This window comes from Lissotriton helveticus, chromosome 5_1 (assembly GCF_964261635.1).
Source record: "Lissotriton helveticus chromosome 5_1, aLisHel1.1, whole genome shotgun sequence".
In the NCBI taxonomy this organism is placed as follows: Eukaryota; Metazoa; Chordata; class Amphibia; order Caudata; family Salamandridae; genus Lissotriton; species Lissotriton helveticus.
Window position 1 is genome coordinate 455,392,655 of NC_136065.1, and position 24,670 is coordinate 455,417,324.

The 24,670-nt window shown below is 42.4% G+C and overlaps 1 protein-coding gene across 1 annotated transcript in view; it reads right to left on the reverse strand.

Annotated features, from left to right (window-relative positions):
• Window positions 1-24,670, reverse strand: part of FRMPD2 (FERM and PDZ domain containing 2) — a 446,136-nt gene that overhangs the window by 186,944 nt on the left and 234,522 nt on the right. Inside the window, exon 29 of the mRNA XM_078640972.1 lies at window positions 4,702-5,296. Coding sequence (XP_078497098.1) covers window positions 4,702-5,296 — 595 coding nt within the window. The remainder of the gene's footprint in view (window positions 1-4,701; window positions 5,297-24,670) is intronic.

A 24,670-nucleotide genomic window follows, 5' to 3' on the forward strand; every position in this document is an offset into this window, starting at 1 on the left:
TATTTTGCCTTTAGGTTATAAAGCCTATTTCCATGTTAGGATATTTCATGGCTGAGATAGAACTTGGATCTCACATTATTGTGGGAAAAGTTTATGTGTCAAAAAAAGGGGATGCGCTATTGGGTTGGTTACATCAACGTCAGTTGGGTGTTACACTCGATCCCAATGCCTCTCCTCAAGTTCAGATTCACGAGATATCTAATACTGTATGTAACGTGAGTGATGAAAACTTATCTTTGAGATTAGCTAAACAATTTCCAAATGTTTTTAAAGAGGGTTTGGGATGTTTGCGTGGTTACAAACATCACATTAAATTGAAGGATAATGCTCTCCCTATTGTAGCAAAAGTTAGGAGGATCCCTCTCATGGAGCAAGTAAAAGTTCAAGAAGAGTTAAATAAACTTGTTAAGAATAACATAATTGTACCGGTTGAAGCAACTGAATGGCTTGCTCCAGTAGTTATAGCTAAGAAACCTACTGGCGAGATTCGTCTTTGCATTGATTTAAGATCACTAAATAAAGAAGTTGTGGTTGATAGGTTTCCTCTTCCCAACATAGATGAGACGATTTGTACTTTGGAAGGGGCTAAATATTTTACTACTCTTGACTTAGCTTCCGCCTACCATCAGGTGGAGCTAGATGATTCTTCTCAAGATTTGACTGCCTTCATTACACCTATGGGTACATTTAAATTTAAGAGGATGCCTTTTGGTCTTGTGTCTGCGGCCTCTGTTTTCCAACGGATCATGTCTAAAATTTTAAGGGGGTTGATTGGTGTTAAGTGTTATCAGGATGAATTATTAATTTATGGTAGCAGCATTTGTGAGCATGATACACGGGTGTCTTTAGTATTGGAACGCTTGGAGGGTGCAGGAATGACTTTAAAAAGGTCTAAGTGTAAATTCAGAGTACAGGAGGTTAATTATTTAGGTCATCGTATCACCGGTAATGGTGTCTTTCCTAAGAAGGAGTTAGTTGAGGCCATTGACAAAGTGAAAGAACCCACTTGCAGAGATGAACTTCTCTCATTTTTAGGCATGGTGGAGTTCTATGGTAAATTTATCTTTAATTTTGCTGACAAGACACATAATTTAAGAAGGTTAACAGTAAAAAATGCTGTCTTTGACTGGTCAAGTGAATGTAAGGCAGAATTCTTAAGTATTACGAATGAGTTGAAAAAAGCACCTTCTCTCCATGCTTTTGTTCCTGGTCTTCCCACTGTTATGTTTACTGACGCAAGTGATAAGGGACTAGGTGCGGTCTTAGTTCAGAAAAAAAATGGTAAAGATTTCTTGATTTGCTGTTCTTCTCGTTGTCTCAGAGGATCAGAGTGTAATTACTCTGTAATAGAGAAGGAGTCTTTAGCAATTTTCTGGGCTTTGAGAAAGTTTAAAAACTTGATCTGGGGCACGAAAGTTTGCGTTTTGTCTGATCATAAACCTTTGAGAGAGGTGTTTTCAAAAAAAGGGCTAGATGCCATATCTTCCAGGATCAGAAAATGGATTGTTTCTTTGCAAGAATTTGAGTTTGAGGTTGAGTACATTCCTGGGATAGCTAATAAATCAGCTGATTGCTTATCAAGATTGGTTGACTGTGACAATTCTGAGTTGGATGTTTCTTGTGAGTTGGAAGAATTTACAAATGTATGTGAGGTAACTGATGGTGCTATTTATGAATCTGAATGGAGATTAGAGTTGGAAAAGGATGAAGAAATTTCTAAGGTCATTCTTTCCTTGAAGAGTAATACCCGATTGAATAAGCCTTGGTTATTAGTTTCTGATGAACTTTCTGTTAACAATGGTCTTTTGACTCGAGGGACTAAACTTGTTCCTCCTAGTACTTTAAGGGAAAAATTGTTGTCACATGCACATTGCGGACATTTGGGCATTGTAAAAACGAAAGAGTTTCTACGTATGCAATTTTGGTGGCCCGGAATGGACCTAGAAATTGAGAGAATGGTCAGAGAATGCCCTGATTGTTGTTCTAGTGACAAGATTTTGAAAACAAGGCAGATGCCAATGGTCAAGAGGGTTTTACCAGGTCATCCTTGGGATGAGGTTGCCATTGACATTTTAGGTCCTCTAACTGGTGTTTCTGACACTCCTTATCTCATAGTGTTGAATGATCTCTACTCTAGATGGATCGAAGTCTCTGCTGTCAGGGAAATCACTTCTGATGCTATCATTAAATTTTTGGAGCCCTTGTTTAATAAGGAAATTTTTCCCAATAGTTTATTATCTGACAATGGCCCTCAATTCTGTTCCTCTTTGTTTGTTGATTTTCTGAAGAAATGTGGGGTAGTTCATAAAAGGTGTTCACTGTACCATCCAGAAACTAATGGTGCCGTTGAGAGAGTTAATAAGACACTGAAAGAGTCAATACAACTTGCTCGCTCTTCCGGTTTAAATTGGAAGACCACTCTTCAGGACAGGATTAACACTTATCGTTTTGCCCCTCATTCCTCTACTGGCAGGTCCCCATTTGAGTTGTTCAAAGGGAGGGTTCCTAACACGTTGTTGTGTCCTGGGTGGATGTGCTTGAATAAAGGTCTTGTTAACAATGATATAGGTTCTTGGAGAACTAAGGAATTACTTAAACAGGATGCTCGCAAGTCTTACTTTGACAAAAAGAAAAATGTCTGTTTTCAGGAGGTCAAAGTGGGGGATTTTATAAAAGTAAAGACTCCGGTGGGACGCAAACCGTGGTCCAAATACACTGACATTAGAGCTGTTGTCAAGATTTTCAAAAATGCTGTTAAAACTGAAGATGGGAGAATTTGGAATAAGAGTCGTGTAGTTGTTGTTGATCCGTATTTGTCTCTTCAAAGTGACTCTGCTCATAACAGTGATTCGTGCAATAATTTTCATTTTCTTCCTAACTCTTCCTTTGACAGGTCATTGTCCTCTTTCAGAAGGAGTCAAAGAACTCGTAGAGCTCCTGGTTATTTAAAAGATTATGTTTGAACATGTTTTTTCTTTTTCATGTTTTTCATGATCTTTCTTGCTAATGTTTTCCTTTGTTTGCTTGGTTTCAATTTGCATTTGCTTGGCAATATATTTCCATTTTGTTTTCTTTTTATTCAAATGTATAGAAGGGAGATGTGTGATGTTCTCTCCCTTTCCCCTTTAAGGCTCGTGAGTCTTTACTCGTGTTCTTAGAACTTGGAATGTAATCTGATCAGAGTTCTTTACTGTGTCAGTTGCTGTTGGCTGTTTTAGGATGAGGTTTTAATAAACCCACCTTGCTCACTCAAACATTTTATTCCTCTTTTCTCAAAACATTTAACAATTTTACAGTAGGACTATAAAATTCTGATTGGAAGTTTATTCTTTTGAAAAATGGAAAGCATCACTATACTTGTGTTTGATGTTGTTATTTATGTGTGAAAAAATTATTTGTTAGTGATAAAATATATGTATGTGATGTAAATACTGTTTTTGATTGCCGCTTTTGAAAATAGGTTTTTGTACAGAAAAAAACTCACAGAAGTTATATTTTAATGCATCATGTGATGGGAACCTCCACTCAGAGCTAATAAAAAGGACTATTGTGGCACAAGTAAAGTTTCATTTATGGTTTCAGAGGTATTCGCTTGTTTAGATATGATTATATTGATTCCAGCCTCTTGTTCCTGAACTGAATCACTCCCCTATCTATGTAGTCCCAATGATGAAGCATGACACTATTATAGTGTGTGAGGGGAATTTAACGAAGAGGTTGTACTCCCAATAAGGGTAGTCATCACTCCTCATTTTGAGAACTGGGCCCACTCATTAAACTGTATTTCCTTTGGTTGGTTTGGATACTTTTTTGTCTGTGAACAGTAGGGCGAAACATGTGCTGGCTGCCTCTTTCTAAATATGGAACTACAAATTCAAGAACATTTAAAGAATTTTAAAAATCTACATAGAAAATCCTGTATTGTATTCTATCTAGATTGTAACACATTTATGAATATTTATGAAAATGAATCATTTATGGATTCAATCATGCAGTATAGTTTGATGTTTTTACACTTCCTCTAACTCTTTGACTTGTCCCAAAAGCAGTAGGCCCATCCCTTTCTTGCCAGTTGTAATCTTACACTACTTATTTACCTCATAGTCTGTGTGGCAGTGGACTTTAGGAGCAAGAGAATTTCCTCTTTTTCACAATGAAATTTAGCATGGCGTGGCTGTAACTAATTCAGTTACCAGTAGCAGCTGCTGGGGTTTTGGGGAGGAAGTAAAGAGACAATAGGATGCTTTAAGCACCTGGATCTAATGGATCCCCTTGCATTCCTCCAATTCTCTCACTCGCACCCCCGTTTCATAGGTCCTATTTACTAACATTTCAATGCTCCGCTTCAATTTACAGTTAGAGAACTGAATTAGTGAAGCAAGAGCATAGCTTGGTACCGAAAGCCCTCTGCTGCACCATAGACTTATGCTTCATTGACAGTATTCCAATATTCTAAAGATGGGAGTCAATTTATGCTGGGAACCGTCATTACTGACTTGCAATTAAATGAAGTTACCTAACAACACATCGTAATTCAAGCCACAATGTTGTACTACCCTACGGGTAGCTAACAATTTCTTCCCATAAAAATTGATAACAATGCAAAGGGTGGCCTTTTTAAACAACTCTGAGATTTGACAAAGGTGGTAAAATAGAGGTTAAGAAAAAGCAACGCATACCGTCCTCCAAAGTGTAACTCACCTAACTGTCTATTCTTGTCTTTAACAAGGATGATTTCAGGAATTTCACCCAAATGATTTATATCAATTTCTCCATTGAGCACAGGCTTGATACTTGCATGAGAGTCATGCTGGGCCATCATGGCTTCTGTATGTGAGACGTCAACTGAAGAGTAGCAAACAGGCACTGATGCATCTTCACTTGAGAGGTCAATGGGATAGGGGGGCAGTTCCATCATTTCATCTTTTCTTGAGATGTCAGTGGGTGACAGAGGTAGATGCAACGGGGCACCTTCACATGAGACATCGATGGGATAAGGAGGTAGGTCCATCATTTCATCCTCCCACGAGAGGTCAACAGGGAAGGCAGGCAGCTCGGTCATCTCATTCAAGTAGTCCGTTGGATAAGGGGGTAGTTCCATTAAGGCATCCTCGTGAGAAAGGTCAATAGGGTAGGACGGCAGCATCATGGTGTCATCCAGTGTTGAGTCAGCATGATAAGAGGCCAATGTCCCCATGGATTCCTCATATACAATTGAGTCAGGGGTAAGAGTTGAAAGGTTAGCATTATGCAGAAATATTCCCGTCTCCTCAGAAGTGGCACTGTTTACATCAATCTAGAGTAAAACAATAATAGTTTAATCTTTACCTTTCCATGTCAAGTTTTCCCATAACCATTGTATACCAAGACTACTGAATTTCTCATACCATCTCTCCCTCTAATAAAAACTTTTCTGTTACTTGGAAAATAACAATAAAACAATAGTAAAATAAGCATTAACTATGTAAATAGGGTTGTAAATAGGGTTGCTATTGGCAAACTGGTGCAATGGTTATTTTTTACTGAAAGACAATGCCACAAAATAAAAATAAATAAAGATAATATGCAGCCATCTCAGTGTGGTGGTCATATGCATGCAATAAGATGTGTAAATTAAAATAATTAAACATCACATATATTTTAAATTAATAATACGGTGCTTCGTACCAGGCAGGTGTAATTAGGCTCCTTTCCAGGGTCAAGGTACGGTAACAAGACAAAATATCGAATTCAAAATATAGAATTACCAAAATATCGAAATAAAGAATGGACAAAATATCGAATGGACAGAATATAGTGTGAAAAATATTGATTTGAAGGTAAGTAATTTAATATCGAATAGTCATTTTTACCCCTACGCTATCCAACGCTTTCCCTACTGTTGCACTCTCTGGAGTGGGAATAGTAATTTTTACCCCTACGCTATCCAACGCTTTCCCTACTGTTGCACTCACTGGAGTGGTAATAGTAAATGTTATATTTATTATTTCATTAATTTTAAATTACTTTTAAGACATTTAAAAAAATTAGATATTTTGACTAACTACCGTATATTTTTAAAAACTATAATTTTGATTCAATATTTTTGTACTTACTTGTTTGTAGATGAGAATTCTATATTTTTGCATTCTATATTTTTTCTTCGATATTTTGGTAATTCTATATTTGTGAATTCAATATTGTGTCAGTGATCCCAAGGTACATCACAGAAAACTATGATTATTACTGACACAAAGAAAAGTTACCATCAGCTTAGCATTACTGTAAGCTGACCAAATTGATCAAACCCACAAGGAACACTAAAAAATTATAAAGAAAAGAAAGAGAAAGAAAATAGCAAAGTTAAGTATTGTCCTGCAAATGGTGGCATTGAAGTGCACTTCTTTTATACTTATGTGCACATGTTATTCCGCAATCTGCTGCCCTCACAGTGTAAGAAAGCCAATGTCTGTAGAGGACTGGCTTAATGCCTCAAGCTGTTCGCTCTAATGAGCGGAAGTAAAATGTGAACAGACCAATTGATGAAAAGGGCTGACCCAAATCCCTTCTGTGTATGTATATTTATATTAAAAAAAAATTATTATATGAGGCGGTTGACACAAATAAAGTTGTCTGTGTACTAGACCTACAAAGTTTCATAGGAAAGGCCAAGCCGATTTTTTTCCAAAATCCATCCTATGACATAAATGGATGGAATTAAAATACATATTTTCCCCTCTAATGCGAAAGAGTCAGTTAGCCTCATAGGTTGGCATTTGAAAAGAGAAACAACTTAGCTTTGAATATAAGGCAGTTACTCTACAACACGCTAACAAAGTACTTTCTGAGTTTTCCATACAAATAATTATTGGGAAGTACTGAAACAACAGAAAGTTGCTTTTTGGATGATACAGAAGAGCGCAACCACTTAGGCATACAGCTGAACATTTCAGCAAATAGCATAGTAGCATTAGTTCATGCCAGGATTAGGCCACAATACAACAGAGTTTATCGCAAGTTTAAGTCCAGCCACCTGCCTGACGTTCTTTTCTTTTCATGTATTTACTCAACACTGATGTGTGTTTGGTGATTTGTTGGCATTCTATTTTTTGAGCCTGTATTAAAATTAGATTATGAGTTGGAGAAAATTAGGAAGCCAAGTCTGCTCAAGTAGCTACTCTTTTCATGAATATCCTCTGAAATGCTACTTTTTAGGTCTCGGCTGTAAACAGTGCATGTGCTGTCTCGAAGAGACAAGCTGTATCTACTTTTGTGGGCTTCAGCCCGCCCATAAGCTTCCCATTTGCTGGCTCCATCATCGCTCTCCTATTCTTTCTCCCCATTTGTTGACGGCAAGCATTTGTCATGCCTCTTCCTGTATTTACTCCTTCTTGAGAGCACGGACCAAGTACACTATCCCTCATTTTACTAACATTTTAGAAACTTCTAGATTCTTGGTTAACATGTCCTCCTCAGGTGCGCTGCTGTTTTCATTCACTCCATCGTTAAGCGCTGTTTTTTTAATTAGCTTGCCCCATTTTTCATTTTCTCCGTCCATCAATGCCTGCACATGTGAAAGGGTGGAGACAACGGGTCATGGTGGCGGCGTGATTTCGCCATGTGAGTGTGTTACGCAGTTGTTTGTTTCATCGCACAGAAAAAAAAACAGGGAGTGCCTTGTCACCTTTTCCCTGAGCCCCGGTCTCTCTCCATGTCCACTCTGACGCTACTGGGCAATTGTGTTAGAAGCGCAGATTGGGTCTAGTTGTGCCCCTGTGACTAGTCCCCATAAAGAAAGCGTGGATTTTCCTCACACAGTTGATGCTACTGTTTTATTAAGCTACTGCTGCAGCTACTGCACGTCCTTCGCTTGCCGTTGCCTTGTTTAAAACTGCGACACCTATGACTAGAAACACATTACTGTACAGCAAACTCAGCAGGGATGGGAAGAATGACATTGGGGAGGAGCCGCTCCTCGTCTTCTACTGTATGTGCGGAAAGATTGTACTGATGCTGGGTGAGTGTGAACACTGGGCTGCTGCATCAGGGTCATTCCTGGAAATTCTAGGGCACCATGGTAGGGGAGACACATTGAAATATGGGAGGCCAGTGTGTAAGCGCAGGCTCGGCATTGAAGAGGCCACTTACTGTCCATATGAGCACAAAGACACGTAGCGAATCACAGCTAGGCAGTAATGTGGCACATGTGTCCCTAATGCTTTCATCTAGTCCAAGTTCTTTAGCCAATATAATTTGTTTACACAATACCTTTTCATACTATTAATGAGAAAAGTGAACCTAAATGTTGAAGAAAGATGATCCTTAAAAAGCAATAAGTGGATAAGATTGGCACGCATTAATTAGGATACTTGGCCACCAAGCAGTGATTACAGCTTTTTTTTATCCTGTGTTCATCGCATGTGTGTGTATGTCTTGTCAGAAAAATCCGTCAGTGACCTAGTGGGTTCTCTTGAATCGCAGCTGACTAGGCATGGGCCTGGTGCAGTGAGGGGTGGCACTTGCACTTATGGGGAACTGAGCAATCAATACTCAGCAGCAGCAAAGTACTGGTGGCTTGGTGCGTAGTACACAAGAAGTGACTGGGAGAAATGGCAAGAGCCAACTTCTCTCTACTGTCAGTGCTCAGCCTGTTGCACGTGGGCATGTAAACAGTCAAGGCAGGCAGCAGATACATGGGGCACCTCATCTCACAACATCAATGGCTCCCCATGCCAGTGTATTACTAATAAGCCCCTTTGTCCTAACCACAGTGCTAAGAAGTTCCAAATCACTGGCAGCCACTTTGCCACAGGAGAGCCCTTCTGCCCCAGCTATAAAGACAAACTCCGCACCCCTAGCTCCTCTATGTACACTTGTTGTGTGTTTGGGGGAGGTATGCGCTCCCTGATGTATGTTGTGCGCTTTACTCAGCATTAGCATGTATGCTCGTCCTTGAATGGATGGACACCTGAATTCTATCCCTCCTGTTTGCACTCTTCCTCTTGCATATGTGGGCCTTCCCGGGGCACTGGGTTCTGCCTGTTTGTATTTGTGCCGCAATGCCCCTTTCGCCATCTCTGTAATTAGGCACTCCCATTGTCGAGACCGATTGGCTATGCCAATGCTTGTTATATTTACAAGTGAGCAGCATAGATGAGTATTCAATAAGGGCTCTAGAATACCAGCTGGGTAGCTCATTTCCAGAAGGACAACATGACGGAGCCACTGCCATGGCCTGCATCCCATTGTTAGAGCAGATTATTAACCCCTTCGATGCTGATGACGGAACGGTTCCGTCATGAGCGTCGGTTGAGCTGTGCTCATGACGGAACCGTTCCGTCATGACTCCGCCCGCGCAAGGCGGAGTCAGCATGGGCGGGGAATTCGCGCCGCACGCATGCGGTTAAGTCAAAACTAATGTTTAATATTTTGTGTTTTTAAATGACCATGATGAGTCCTGGTTCTGTGTTCAGTTGCAATGACAGCTGAAGAAACATGACTTTTAAAAGCGGCACTATGTGCATGTTTCTTTCCTTTCATCTGTCTGTAATCTGTCTGACTTCATGTCGATCCTCTTGTTGACTTCGCACTTATGTATTTTATAGCTTCTTTACTCATTTCTTCAAAGGCAAACCCTATGACAGTCTGTTTGATTTAATATTAGAAAACCTTAATTGCCATTAAACGGATCAGTCCCTGTATCAATTGCTATTTGATTTTGTACTTACAATATTTCTGGAGCTGAACCATTTTGCTTTCTGTAAGGATTCTTAATTTTGAATAAACCCTTCTGATTTTGGTTTTGAATATTGTGCTGTCAATGTATTCTTTTTGTTGCCTTGGATCCTCATGCTTTGCGACTCTTACAGCCCCAATCCTATGTATCTGCCTTTTGAAAATATTGGTGCAAAGCGCCAATGGACTCCATCGGACTGGACTATAGGGCAATCAGGTAGTGCCCGATGGACTGGTCTGACAGATCATTTGTTTAGCAGTTTTTCAGGCCAGGCCAGGTGGGTCAGTTTTCACTGTTGATCTCCCTGATGTTACCACAAACATTGCCTGCAATAAACACAAATGCATGCAGTCCCCCATACCTTGCAAAATACCCTTACAGTGTGTCTGATTTGCAAATGAGGGGCACTTTTTTTTAGCTATTTAGGTTTGCTAAAGGGGGGCACTTTTATTGTAGTGCCATTTTTGTTTGCCTCAGATTGACTACACTAACAGAATTTTGGTGGAGAATGCGGGAGATGGGGGCATATTGATATAAACTGGGGAAAGATCGATGCAAATTTTGGTGCAAAATTTAATTGAACATTTGCACCCTACAAAATTGTCAGAAGTTAGGGAATCCTGGAACCACGTGGATTATGTTACTGTCAGGAGTTTCATTATGTGAGTATAAATAGGACTTTGTGAAGTGAGTTGTCTTGCATAGTGAGTTATCTTATGCAGGTTGTGGCAAAACACAGGTGTTGTTTTGTGATGTGGAGTGAGTTGTTTTACGGCGCGTACAACTCACATAGAGTATTATTTCATTGGGTTTTGAGTTTTGTTTTGCACAAACATTGAACATTTCATTGTATTCTAATGTTGTGTGCGTATTACTGAAGTTGTTTTAAACCAGGCTCTTGATGAAGAAATTTGAGATTTTATGTGCAAATGTTTTTGGAGTTGTGTATAAGGTTTACTAATTTATGAAAATGCAAGATCTCAAGATAAAATAGTATGGTTATATGATAAAATGTATGTGGCATCACATCAGGTTAAATGGTAAAGTTCTATAGTCTAGCTCTGTATGAAGGAATCTGAGTAGTGTTGTCCGGCTGGAGGAATCTGAATCCATCTTTCGCAAAGGTCTGAAGAGCTTTCTATTTCCTGTAGGTGAATCTGGTGTGCCGTTGCGTATTTCTGATGTGGCTTTCTGGTCCTTTGGCTGCCACCTTAGCGCGGGGACACACTCTGTCAGTGTAACCAGGCGCTCTACAAACTCAATTAACATAACATAACCTAACATATTCCTTGGTGCATGGGAATAGACACTGGCAATAGAGACGCTGGCCAAAAGAAGTGGGTTACCACTGGTCTAGAGCATATATTGATGTTATTGAAAGCACTTCCCTTTTGTGTGGTGAGTTTGATTTACACTTCCTACCTCGAGTGTGAGCACACCCGACCTCTGTGCACTGTTGCAAGAAAATGTTTTCCAATTATAATTTCAAAAACACTATATACATGAATTATACGCACTCAAATTTTAATTCTGATGCAAAGTTCATTAGGTAACTCTAATCCTAATGCAGATTTAAACATACACAAAAAACCTTTGTTTATATATTCATTATGATCATGAACAGTAAATAATCAGCAAGTTAATTTATAACAATACACGAATTTAGAATTTTTTTGATCTGCACCCCTTATCCTGGTAGGCAGACACAGTATTTATTTGGTTGATTTATGTAGTGCGCTTCGAGTCTCCCTCTAAAATTGTAATGTTATTGGTTGTATTAGTTAGTATTGTATATTGTGACTAAGGTTGAGATTACAAACGATGCACATTTGAATAAACAAGCGATTCCTGCTATTGGAGAAGATTCTTCCCCCACAATTAGTACCCCTGCCCATGAAATAGTTATGGACTATGGGTGACATACATGTTTATGGCTTAAAGAATGGAATATAATTCCTGCTGACTATAATTGGTAACAGTTTCCTGTGTATGATACATTTGAAGTGAAAAACACAGAGAATTTCAGGCCTATCATGTTTGAGATGAAGCCGCAACCTAGACATGTAAAGTTCGAAGCCTTGAATGAGTGAATATGCCCCACAGTGAACAAGAGGCTTAGGATTTTTGTGAAAAAGAAAGTTTGTTGATAAAAAGTTCAGAATCAGTGGAGATCACTGTAAAACCATATGCAGTGTATTCCATACTCCTCAATACAAGCTTATTCCTGGAGCAGAAGAGAAGATTTCACCTGTTATCGATAAGATGATTGAGCAGGGCATTTTAAAAGAAGTGCTAGGGAATCAATGTAACTCTCAAATCTTGGGAATAAAGATACCTTGTGGAAAATGAAGAATAGTACAGAACCTGTGCAAAATGTACGACTTAATACCTTGTGTCACAACGACCTAAAGGTGAGACTCCATTTTGTGCAGGCTGGACTCCAATTTTTACCCGGTCATTTGCCTGTCATCCTGTTACCAAAAAATGGTCTGTCTTTATCTTTCAAAGAACCTGTGAAAGTGACAACATATCCAGACAAAGACCTTGAGGAACACCTAATGTGACATAAATCTGTGACAGTGTTCCGATTATCTATTTTGAAGGTCAGACAGTGAATATAATATAAACAATATAAACAAAGTAGTCTGAATTACTTTTGTCATACTGGTTTCCACTAGTTCATCTGGAGACTATCATATTGGTGCATTCTGGTTATGTCAGGAACCAAATATTGATTCAACCATATAATGTAAAAGTCAGTGGCTAATACAATTAAGAAAACATGAAGAGTCCCTGATTCACAGAGGTCGTCGTCCCAGATTATCGCACCATAATGCCAGAAAATGCCAGACTACTGTATTGCTGTAGCTTTCATTCCTCTGCTGAGATATGATACCGAGCAAATTCTGAGAGGAGCTGAAGCCAGCTAATGTGTGCTTTCAATTCAAAGGAACACTCTCTGCTGGCAGGAGCCTAATAACCACAGCTTCTTCACTGTAAAAAGGTTTGCAGTGTACTGAGCCCCAAGAAACTCTAGTTGCAAGTAAGCTATTCCATGCTCTCGTAACTGTAGCGCATAGAAGTTGTCTTTAGGGTGTTTGGTTGCCAAGGACATTCCAACTATGTTAGAAATATTCATATTATTCTCGCTGTTAGTGACATGCATTAGTGCTGATTTAATAATTTTCTGCATGGTTATTGCTCATGTGCTAAGCAACAAGATAAGCCTGTTGAAATAAATACTATAGACTCCAAAATGGCTTTTCTAAGTGGGTGCTTGGGTGTGGTATTCTAAAGCATGAAATTGTGTTTGGATTACCATTGTGTTCCCAACCCCCTTTAAGGGAGTGTTAGTAACCCAGAAAACACAAACACCACATCAACAGGCGTGTTGAGTGAGTTTCTGTAGTGCTACAACTACCTGGACTTTCATTCTCAAGCATTGATGCGCTGAACCAAGTTCAGGCACCCATGGGTAGGGGAAGCGGAACCTTGTAGAACTAAGTCAGAGCCTTAGTTTACACAACACTTGTTGCCCCTGGTACTGAATCATGCAGTAATTATGTTTTAGATACGCTCGGCTGCCCAGTTGTTTACAGTGGTAGATGCATTTTTCTCAATACCTCTTCATGAGGATAGCCAATTTCTTTTTGCATTCAGATACTGCAATAGAGTTTTAGTTTAGTATAGGATACCTTAAGGCTATATATGAAGTCATCATCAAAGTACTTTATTTCAGTCAAATGACCGTAAAAGTGCAAATGCGATAAATAATACATTCAGTACATAAAAATAGTAGCCATTGTAGATTTACAGTCTCATGCACAATAGATACCCATTTAATTCATATAGGATATCCTATGATAAGGCAAATAAGCTCAAAAGAATGTGCACAACATAAACCTCCAGAGGACCTAATCTAGACTCGAGGGGTCCGCCTTGTTATATCAAGTCCATGCCAGTCTAGGGGTATCTTTATTATAAAAAATATGATTCTTTTAAAAGGCTACTTCCAGGGTTAAATATAAAATCAATGCAAAATGCTAAAAATACCTACTAACTAAAATACCCCTTAGATACATAAACACCAAGAAATAATCACTACATTTGCAAGGTCACAACTAAAAGCCTGTTCCTTCATATGACCCGAGCCCTCTTGGGGAAGTTTGAGATTGCACATTATTACACCAAATTGGCGTGAATAATTCAAGAGGTCCGTATTCTATTTTCCTAATATAGTAAATTTTTCTCTTTGACCCAAATTGATACTTGTTTCAGTTTTCGTACACATACAGGTTCATACAACACACAATGCACAACCTCCATTGAGTATACAAGCCAATTCTATTATAAATTAGTTAGCGAGTAGTCAGCACATAATGTGAATTGAGTTAAAACAGATGGTGGTTTACAAACAAACGTTAAAACTTTTCCCTTGTGCCTATAAAGTGCAAATGCATTTGTGCTTGGTGGTGCTCTAAGCAGGTAAACTTTCACTGCAATATCACCTTTAGCTAGGGGCTCTATTTTTAACACCCACAGTACGAGACAATTTGTATCATTGTAAAGTGCAAGTGCATTTTCACTTATTAATAATTTGAGAAGGTAAACAGACCACTACAATAACACCTTTAACTTAACTCCTTTACCGCGGCGCAAATTCCGCCGCGGTGCAGGAGTTCTGAAGATTGGGCGAGGCAGCGTCGGCCGACGGACGTGTGCAGCACTACCGAGGTAGTGCTTGTGAATGCCGTTGGCCGACGCGTGCACACAAGAGGTTAAAGGTTTCAACTCTCCAGGCCCATTTTGAGAGATGAGACACTTTATACACTATTGCCTCCTTGGTGTCGTATCTGAGAATTCTGGATGCTTCCCAGGGATGGAATGCCCAACAGCTTACACACTGAGACAATCCATTTCTTACGTGGTTCTTTTATAAATGGGACAGAAGAACAAAAAAATGCTCAAAAGATTTGTCTGTCTGCAAACAGAAAGGCGAGTTGGAAGTAGCCAGTCCATTTTTGTTCCATAAAGAGGTGAAAGAGTGTTGTGGTAAGATACCATACCTATGTTTTATATACATCATTTTGGCCGGGGCTGGGTATATTCTGTCTAAGTAAGGTTCAAACGACGGGCTACATTTGTGACTCAAACACTTGTCTGTTAGGCTCCCTACTTTTTGATCTTTCCTTAGTTGTTCCAGTTTGCTTTCCCAATAGATTTGTTTTAGTGTCTCAATGGTGCCCTTAGTCGTCTTCCCAGGGTGAGACCGTGTAGGAGAGTAGGGTCTGCTTCCTATGGTCACCCCCACTTTTTGCTTTTGCTTCACTGGTTTTCTACTTAGACGTGGCTGTGGGCCTGCTAATCAGACCCACAGCCCAGATGCACTCTCTCTAAATTCAAACCATGTACTCTAGGTGCATACACAATTGGGAATTGGTTCACCTTGTCAGCCCCTGTAGAAGTGCACCCTAGGTACTCAGGGCATAGGTGTAACCAAGGCCAACCAGGGGCTGTAGTATGTATTAGGCCACCCCTGGCTGGCCACTCAAACTGACACAACTGGCAGATCACTCAGCTGGGGCAAGGTCGTGTAATCACCCCTTGCTTAGGTATAGTATTCCTATATCTACCCTTATATATAGACACACAGTAACCTACAAGTCACTCCTATGGCAGGCCTTAACAATACTGGAGGCAGAGTGCTTGGTTATGCGTGAGATGGTGCTCTCGCATGAGCTGAGCCTATCTGCAGCTTGCGGAACCATGTCCTTATAGCTGTTCTATGATATTGCCATACCATATACTCTTAAGTGCATAATAATCCTCGCGGTTGAATGCTAACTTTGGTTTGGTTTTATCTAAACATGTTGTGTAAGGTGTCATATGCTTTGGAATACTACCCCCTCACCAATTCTGGCAACGGGGGTAGCATTTCACACTTCTAGAGGGAGAACACATGTTAGTTTTGACTATCCCGGTTAAAGTTAACCAGAGCCCCAGCGTCACAAAATGGACGCTGCTGCCACAGACACAAGTCTGACCTCCTGCTGCTGGGAGTCCTTCCAGTAGCAGAGGTTTGGACAATAGGTTTCCTGCCTGGAGAGGTGCGAGCACCACCCCAGACAGGACTTTGTGTATTGGGACAGGGAGGGCTGAATAGATTGAGACACTGCCTGGGGCACACTAGGTGCTCCATGCATAGTCCAGTTCAAACCGGTGCTGGGGCACTCCAGTCCCTGCTCTGGCGCGAAACTGGACAAAGGAAAGGGGGTGTAACCACCCCCTTCCTGGTCCCACCGATAGGAGGGACCTAAGTAAACCAGCCCCCTTTAGTCTTATAAAGATAGGAGCTGACCCAGGAGACTTTAGATTTATCCTGATATCGACTTGAAACAAAACTCTGGACCCTTCGACATTCACCTGAGCTGAAGACTAAAGAATCTCCCTTGTGGCCAAGGAGTGACCACCCTGGGCAACCAGGCACCATCCAGCAAATCGACGGCTTGCTTTGTTCCCGTTCCCGCCGGTACCCGAGCACAGAGCCCGACAAGACCTCGACTCCCGGACCTCTCTGACCCCACTGCATGACTCCAGCACAGCTGAGCCCCGTGGAAGATGTCGGAACCCGTGGAACCAGGCAACTTGGAAAGTCTTCAACTTGCTAACAGCGCAGTTCCTGAGGCATCCTCGAAGCTGTGCACTGGGGACTGAGACACCCGACACCGAGCTCCACCTGCACCGAAGACCAGCCCTCCACACTCCACGAGATCTGCGTGGGGCCCTTCTGCTTGTGTTCTGCGCGACGCGTTGTCCCGGTTGCTGGCCAGTTGGCTAGTAGCCCTGAGACGACGATCCTTTGAAAATCCATCGCTTGTCTGGTTGCTCCAGACTGGCCCTTGCTTCCCTGAAAAGGTGAAGTACCTCAGACCCTCCTGGTCTGCACCAGAAGCTCTTTGTGTATCCTGCGTGGGTTGCCTTTGCTTAGGCTCCGATCTTGAAGTCGACCCCTCCATCTGTGAGAACATTCGTGGGACAGCTCCTCTCCAGTACCTGGTCATCCTCGACGCCTGCTGGTCCGCGTGGCTGCAACGACAAGCTTCACGACAGCACCTGATTGCTCCTCGATGACGTCTGGTTCCTTCCTGGTTCCACCCGGTCACTGGCTAGTGACCTAGACTCTGTCCCCTCTGCTTTCAGGTCTTCTTCATCTTCGATCCACCCTTCGATCCACCCGGACATCTTCCTCCTGGTCACCTGCAGCATCTTTCTCCAAGGCTCCATTGGAATCAACGACGAAACCCGACACACTTTGACACCTATGCACCCGCAGCCCGTGGATGAGGTAACGCGAGTACTTCGGTGCTACTGTAGGGATTGACTATCCTAGTGACTAGTTTTGTTAGTTGTATATTCCTAGTTAGACCGGAAGTGTCCTAAATCTTCATTTACTTACCTTCTAAGTTCCCATTGACTTTCTATTGACTCTCGCGTGAGTGTAGTTACACTGCACGCGCCTCCTGTGGGCCTCCTACTCCTAACCTAAGGTTCAGATAGTGTAGCCCCAGCGATTCTCTAGGCTCTAGGCCTTTCCTTTTCCCGAGTCGTGGTTCTTATACCACTTACTTAGTATATGGTTTTACGCGCCCCTAGGGACAAACTGTAATTTGTGCTATTTAAAGTATTTCTAAGAGTAACTTGTTATGTGCTTTTGCCTCTGATCTCATAAAGAGTTCAGAGGAGTGTGTTAGTGAATAAATACATATATATTTTAAATATATCCTGTGTGGTGTCCTTTCATTTGGTATTCAAGGGGTTACATATGGTGAAACAGCTGGCTTTACACGCCCTCAAGAGTCTTTTAGCCTAAGACTGTTCTGTCCACACTACCTCTAGGATAGCTGGTCTATAAGGTTGACTTTACAACCATCACCATGAGGGTTGTTTGGACTGGTGCAAGGTAGTGAACATCATGTACCAGGCCAACTTCTCACAGACCACACCTCCTCAATCCTAAGGCTCTCACACAATACTTTTATTTTCCTTAGCAAGGAAAATAATATTGAGCCTCATGATTTCCTCTAGGGACTTCCTGTAGTTGGCTAGTTCAGGGGTGGACCAGATGTGAATCCAAAACGTTAAGAGTTTTAATAAAGTCACATGTTCTATTCTTTTAAGTCGTAAGTCGAATTGTGATGGGATTAAATGGGTGCGTCTAGGTAGATAAAAGAGAGACCTAACAAATTGGTTTTCAACATTCCTAAGTGGGGCTGTATCTGTCCATCTCCAGAGTTCAGCACCATAAACAGCCCCCAAAAGGGCTGTGGCCCTATATACTTCCAGGGCTCGTGTCACTGCCCCACTGGAAATGGCCATGTATTTCTTTCCTCTCGCCATGGCCATTGTAGTAAAGTCATTTTACCTTTCCTTAACTATTGGTCCCAGGACATATTGTCAGAAAGCCTCACCCCAGCTAATCGAAATATTTTACATGCTCCATAGGGGCCCCCTCAATCCTCAATTTGACCTTGAATGAACGATGGGGGTTTAAAACCATACATTTTGACTTTTCTGGATTTATCTCGTGGCCCCTTGCGCAACAAAAGGATGAAATACGATCTAGCAGCAGAGTACCAGAGATTAAAAGCATGTCATCAGCAAACATTTTGGTGCATTGTTATTGCAGTTCACTAGCCATTTTACTGCTCCGTTAATGTATAGACTAGAAAGAGTCGGCGTCAACTTGCCTGACACCTCAATTAATGCATATCTTAGATGTAAGGTCTCCTTCCGCATTCCACCTAACCTGTGTGTACATTTCAGAGTCTAGGGGACCCATTACGATGTCGGGCGGATCGCCACCGCCATGGTGGCGGTGGCGATCCGCCCGACATTAATGGCCGCCCGCCACCCATTTCTCCCCCACCATATTACTATGGAGGGGGGACCGCGGCGAACGTAAACATCGTCCGCCGCTTTTCCGCCCAGGTCGCTTTGCGGCCGGTACGGAAAATGTTTAATATGGTGGCGGTGTCTATGAGACACTGCCAGCCATATTATGATGGGCTTCCTGACATGCTTTTCCGTGGCATGCGGAGACTCCCTGCGGGTGCCCGTTACGGGCCCCCTGGGAGTCTGGGGGATGGGGGGTGCACATGGGGGGTACCTATGGTACCCCCCCCGCATTTCAAAGTGCAACATGGCAGGCACCGCGCGGTGCCTGTCATGTTGTGCTTTGAAATGCACAACGTGCATTTTTACCATTGCGGCGGGCAGCGCTTCCTGCACCGCCCGCCGCAATGGTAAAAATACAGGATGCGTCCACCAGTGTGGCGGGTGCCTCCTAATGCCCAAGACAGGACCGCCGCTCCTATGGCGGGCGGTCCCATTTTGCACGAGGATGGCGGGCGGGCAAAGTCCGCCCGCCATTCTAATGGGGGCCTAGGTTTTTTAAAATATCGAAGAGATTCTCCGGAATGCCAAAGCCATCGAATACTGCCCAGAGGTGCTCCCTAGTGACCAGGTCAAAGGCCACCATCAAATCAATGAAGGTGACGTACAGGTGATCCTGATTCAGGGTGACGTAGTTGCAGCACAGCGCCCTGAAGCAAAAGACCTGATCCAAAGTACTGACTGTTGGAAGGTGGATATCTGACTATGGTTACCCCAGATTTTTTGCCTTGTGTTTAGCTGGTTTTCGACTTAGTTGGCCTGGGATCCTGCTAATCAGGGCCCCAGGCTATCTGCTCTCTCTATAAAATGGACTCCATGTACCTTAGGTACATACCTAATTGGATATTGGGCCACCTTATGAGCCCCTGTACAGTGTACTGTAGGTACCCATGGCATAGGTGCACCCAAGGCCTACCAGGGGCTGCAGCATATCTTTTGCCACCCCTGGCTGGCCATCCAAACTGGCACAACTGGCTGATCACTCAGCTGGGCAAGGTCGTGTAATCACCCATTGCTTAGATATAGTATACCTATGTCTAACCTTATATCTGGACACATATACACCTATAAGTCACTCCTATGGCAGGCCTTAACAATCCTGAAGGCAGAGTGCTTGGTTTTATGTGAGATGGTGCTCTAGCATGAGCTGAGCCTGTCTGCAGCTTTCGGAACCATGTCCGTATAGCTGTTCTAGGATATTATTCACAATCAAAAGAGGGAGGAGGACTATTGTGTCCAGTCAATTACCCTCGTCAGATATCCAAAATCAAAAGAACAGGACACTTGTAACTACGTTACACAAGGTTTGTTTCAGACTCTCCTCATAAACGCTATGTGGTTAATCGTTGCGGTTTATGTCGTTTTTCCGTCCCACATAGACGTTGTGGCATTTATCATTGGGTTGTCCGAATGTGCTGTATGCCAGCCTCAAACCTGAGGCAACCTCTAGTGCTGCGTAGTAGTGTCCAGAGATGTGCACAAATACCCCCGTTGATGAAGGTTAAGGTAAAAAACACATCAGCATCCTAAGGACTTTTTTAATTAACACAGGATGTGATTTGTGGTTAAAAGAAAAAGTGGGTATGCCGTAAGATCAGGTTACTGGATCTATGCATATCGCTTTACCGTCAACATGTTTCAGCTCCTCTGTGCCCAGCCGGATCTATGGAGCATTCGTCAGGACAAAACAGGACAAAAACACAATTAAAATTACTCACACAACTTGTGCAGTGTTCACTGGATAATATTAGTTACCCACAGTTTTCATAAGGTTCAATTCACCTAGGCCCTTTGTTGTCCAGACCTTGTATAGCTCAGTAAAGTGAGCTTCCCATACACCGGGTTGTAATATTGTACCCGGATCATTGCCAATGGTATGCGACCATGTTGCTATTAGAAACCAAAAATCCTTAGTGTTCCTGTTGTTTAAGGATTCAGCATCTTTTCCCCTGTATTCTTCCTCCCACCCCCTTTTCGCCTGTGTTAGTTTTTCTTTGTAGGTTTTTCTAGCATGCACAATCCCCTTTCGTTCCCTATGTCTTACTGCTTCTAGGAGAACTGTTTTGGCCAGTCTGCAGTCCATTGTGTACCACCCATGATAGTTTGATCTGTGGTCACCACTACGTCTCATCTTAGTAAGGAGTTGTTTAATTTGCCCCACGAGTTCAGAATGAAGATCAACAAAGTTAAGGCATTAGGAATTGAAGTCTCTAAAGGGGCTAACTTTTCTGCAAAGAGATTATAAATTCCCATCTGAACTTTATCGTCGTTTGCTAGTGAAGCCCATTTCATGTTCGCTCTACTGTTGCATTTGTTGATTCTAGTTCGGAGGTGGTAGTTCCAATTACAAGTAAAATTTGTGAGGGCAGTTAGTGCATCATGATCGCTATCATTTCTTGTTGTTTATTTATTTATAAAGTTTTATATAGCGCGAACTTGATACCATCATGCCTATTAAGGATGGCCAAAGGGGACTGTCCATCAAAATTGAATCTAGGTTATTTGTATAAGAGCCTCACTTAAATGTGGGGCGGGCGGGCAATCAGATTCAGTGTAGCCATTGGCCATGTTCGAGTTGTAAGTAGCCATCAGATCAGTTAACTTGGTTGACTATCCTAGGATGTCTTGTTTTATATCACATTACTTCTTGTTATCAGTGTCCCATGACTTTGGGCCATCAGGAGCGGAGAGATTAAGCCCTCTGGCAATTTTATATTAAAGTTGCCTGCTATAATTTTATGGTGTGTGTGATTTAAGGGTTCAATAGTGTTAAATATTTGACTAACAGTTCCTGAATAATGGTTGGGCTGAAAAGAACGGATGTACACATTTACGACTGCAATGTCCCCGTTCCCCAATGAGGGCCAGCGGGAACAGCTACACCCAGTAGATCTCTATAATCTGTACACAAGCTGTTGGCTTTGAGGAACAATTCCATTTTAAGCCATATTAACAACCCCCTGGTGGTCTTCCTGCTTCAGAAGGAACTGTGCTAGCTGTGAAAGTGTTATAACCTGCTCTATGTACAGGTTCTGTAGCCCAAGTTACCTGCAGTAAGACTATAAGGAACTGGTCAATGAATACACCCCACTTTCGGATCCTCTAGCTTGGCTCTTATCCCCGCCATATTCCAAGACAGTAGTTTTATAGTTTCTTTTTATCCAACATCTTCCTTTGGATATTGCATTGGCATGTTTGCAATCACTCTATCCCTTAAGGATTGCGAGTTTGTGTCTAATACGGCTATATTCTCCAAGTGATAGGGAAGTTCAGACTTGTTAATGTTAGGTGGAGGGGCATAAGTCGCTAATAATAGATTATTAACTGCCATCTGAGTACCTAGTAGTCAATCAGGGTCAGACAAGGCTTTTCCACATTCCATGGTAGTAGTAGCTGGGTAATTGCTAGCAGCTACGTTCAATGTGTGAATGTTGCTAGTCCGTTTCATAAGAAGTGTGGGATTAGCCTTAAGTCTTATGCTTGGTTCATTGTGTGTCTAAACCTATATTTCAGCCCTATTAAAGCTTTCACTAGGTCATAGCTTACTAGCTTTAGGGCAATGTAATCTGTTGGGCATTGTTCGTTGCTAAATCTGGCTGCTCTCAATAGGTCTTCTCTTATAACAGATCTACAGTCCCTTATTTCTGTCAGCCAATGGATGACTTTATTAATTAATGAGGCCTGTGTTTCTCTTGCTATAATTGAAATATTTGACACAGTCACCATGTATATGTCCCACTGCTCTTGTTGCCCCCCTGCTGATCTTGTTAGCCTATTTAGTAGTGATGTTAATGAGTTCTGTCTCATGTTTTGGGGCTCTTCCACCTTTTCACCCCTCTCGGACTCCCTCACTGACATCATGTGTCTGAATGACAGGTTAAGCTCACAGCCCTTACCCAGTTGGGATGTAAGTGTGACTCCCTGACCATTCTGGTAACCATAGTTGTAGTTGCTGCACAAGGCCTAGTTATAGTACAGACTATTGGTCCATGCTGGTACTTACCCCCCTGGTTCACTCGGAGACCCGAACTGGTCAGCTTAGTTTCCTCTGTATTTGGGGGTATTTCAGAACTAAGTGTTAACACTAAAGTTGTTAATTTATTGACCTTTTAGTTAACAGACTTTATCGGATTGCTCATGTATTCTTTCAATCCTGCTATATGTTCGTATATGACCTCCATCTGTTTGAATGCAACGTCTCTCTCTTGAGCTATAGATTTGTTATGCTCCAGTGTGGGTAGAGCATGCTCAGGACTAATTACTTGAAGCTCTTCTGAGTACCCTAGCACATCGAACTGATTACAGCACTCAATCATTATTACAGGTAGGGGGGAAGCAGCTCTTAGAAAAGAGCCCATTCTAGAGATGTAAGAGGCATCTGAGGAGGTGGGTGTGGCATTATAGAAATTCAACAGCAACAGATTAACAGACCGCTGGGAAAAAGATAAAGCCTGCAAGGAAGGATTATCAATTGGTAACAATTTCAAGCGACAATGTACATCCAAGGAGACATAAATTACCAGCCCACCCTTGGATATTCCCACCCATTAAGGAGCGGCTGGAACAAAGAAGGTTTTATATCCCTCTTGGAAAAAACTGTTTGTGTTGGCCCATGTCTCCTGTAGGCATATCACATTTAATCCTTCTATAAAAGTGATCCATCCGGGGTCAGTAAACTTGCTTGCTTATCTGGCTACGTTCCATGAAACAAATTTGCAGGCCTTACCATCTCCTAGACCTGTAGGGAGAGCCCCTGTTTTCAGTTGGTGGAAGGATGATGTTTCTGTTGGTTCTATACAAGCGAGTCAATCCCAGGAGTCCAACGTTTCCAAAGTTGCAAAAAAGTTGTGAAGGGGTGTGTCTTGTGTTACCCTCTGCCGATCCAGCTGGGGACGAACAGGGTAAACCGGGAACCTCCATGAGTCCCCCCCATTAAGGGGTCATCGCACTGTTAAAAGGTCTGTAAAAATGCCCCAGAGGAAAAGCCACAATAGACAAGATAACCCTACATGAGTTGTTCTGTGACGCTGCATACAAGATTCTCTCTACCAGGTGGGGTCTATTAAAGATGACAATTATACAGTCTCCTGCCAAGTTTATTGTAGACCTCCTGACCCAGGAAACTCTGCGCACCATATTTATAAATCTCTCCAACCTTACACCAAGGGTGGTGTTGCGATTCAACCAGTGCAGAATCTTGTTCTTGAGTTGATAAAAATCTTCGGCGGCACCAATGGGAAGCACTGGGACATTCCCAAGTGCTACTACATATGGCGAAGATTCAGGTGGAAGATGTAAGGTTGGTAGCCCCTCCTCCGTCTCTGCCCCTTAGGGTCTGCTGCTTGGGCATCTGTGGCAACCTCCCCACCTCTCGATGTCTCGCTCAATGTAGATTTAGCTGGACTAGGGCAGGCTATGGGGTGCTGGGGTTTCGATGCCACCACTATGCCCAATAAGTCTACCACCCGGGCTTTTGAGACTGCCAGAGGCCGGGGAGGAAGATTGGCACTACCTTGCACAGGTATTAATGGTGGAAACGGCATATGCCAACTTTGTCCTTGCTCACCGGTTATGTCACTGGCTGACCGGGGACTGGCTAAAGCCCCCCCAGAACTACTTTGATGGTGAGTGTCCCCAGGTGGCCTTCGGTGGAAAATCCTCATAAGCTCCAGTTCCACTGGGGCTAAACGTTGCCAAATAGGGTCTAGTTTGCGGTCTATACTTGTCAGAAAATAACCCCTCCAGCCATCCATTATGGCCTCCATATCATCCTTTGTCAATGGCTGTGGTTTGCTGACAAATTGTCCTGACCCCTCTGCCCTTGGACGTTTTACTTTGGCCCCTGTCAACAGGCCCTTATTTAGTGTAGTTGGACTTGCAGACTCGGGCCTGGTGTTGATGGCTAACCCTACATCTGGGCATTGTCCTCCCTCCACCCCCACACTTGGGGATCTTGCTGGGATGGATGAGGGTCCTTGGTCCAGCTGGGTATCCTGGGCCGAC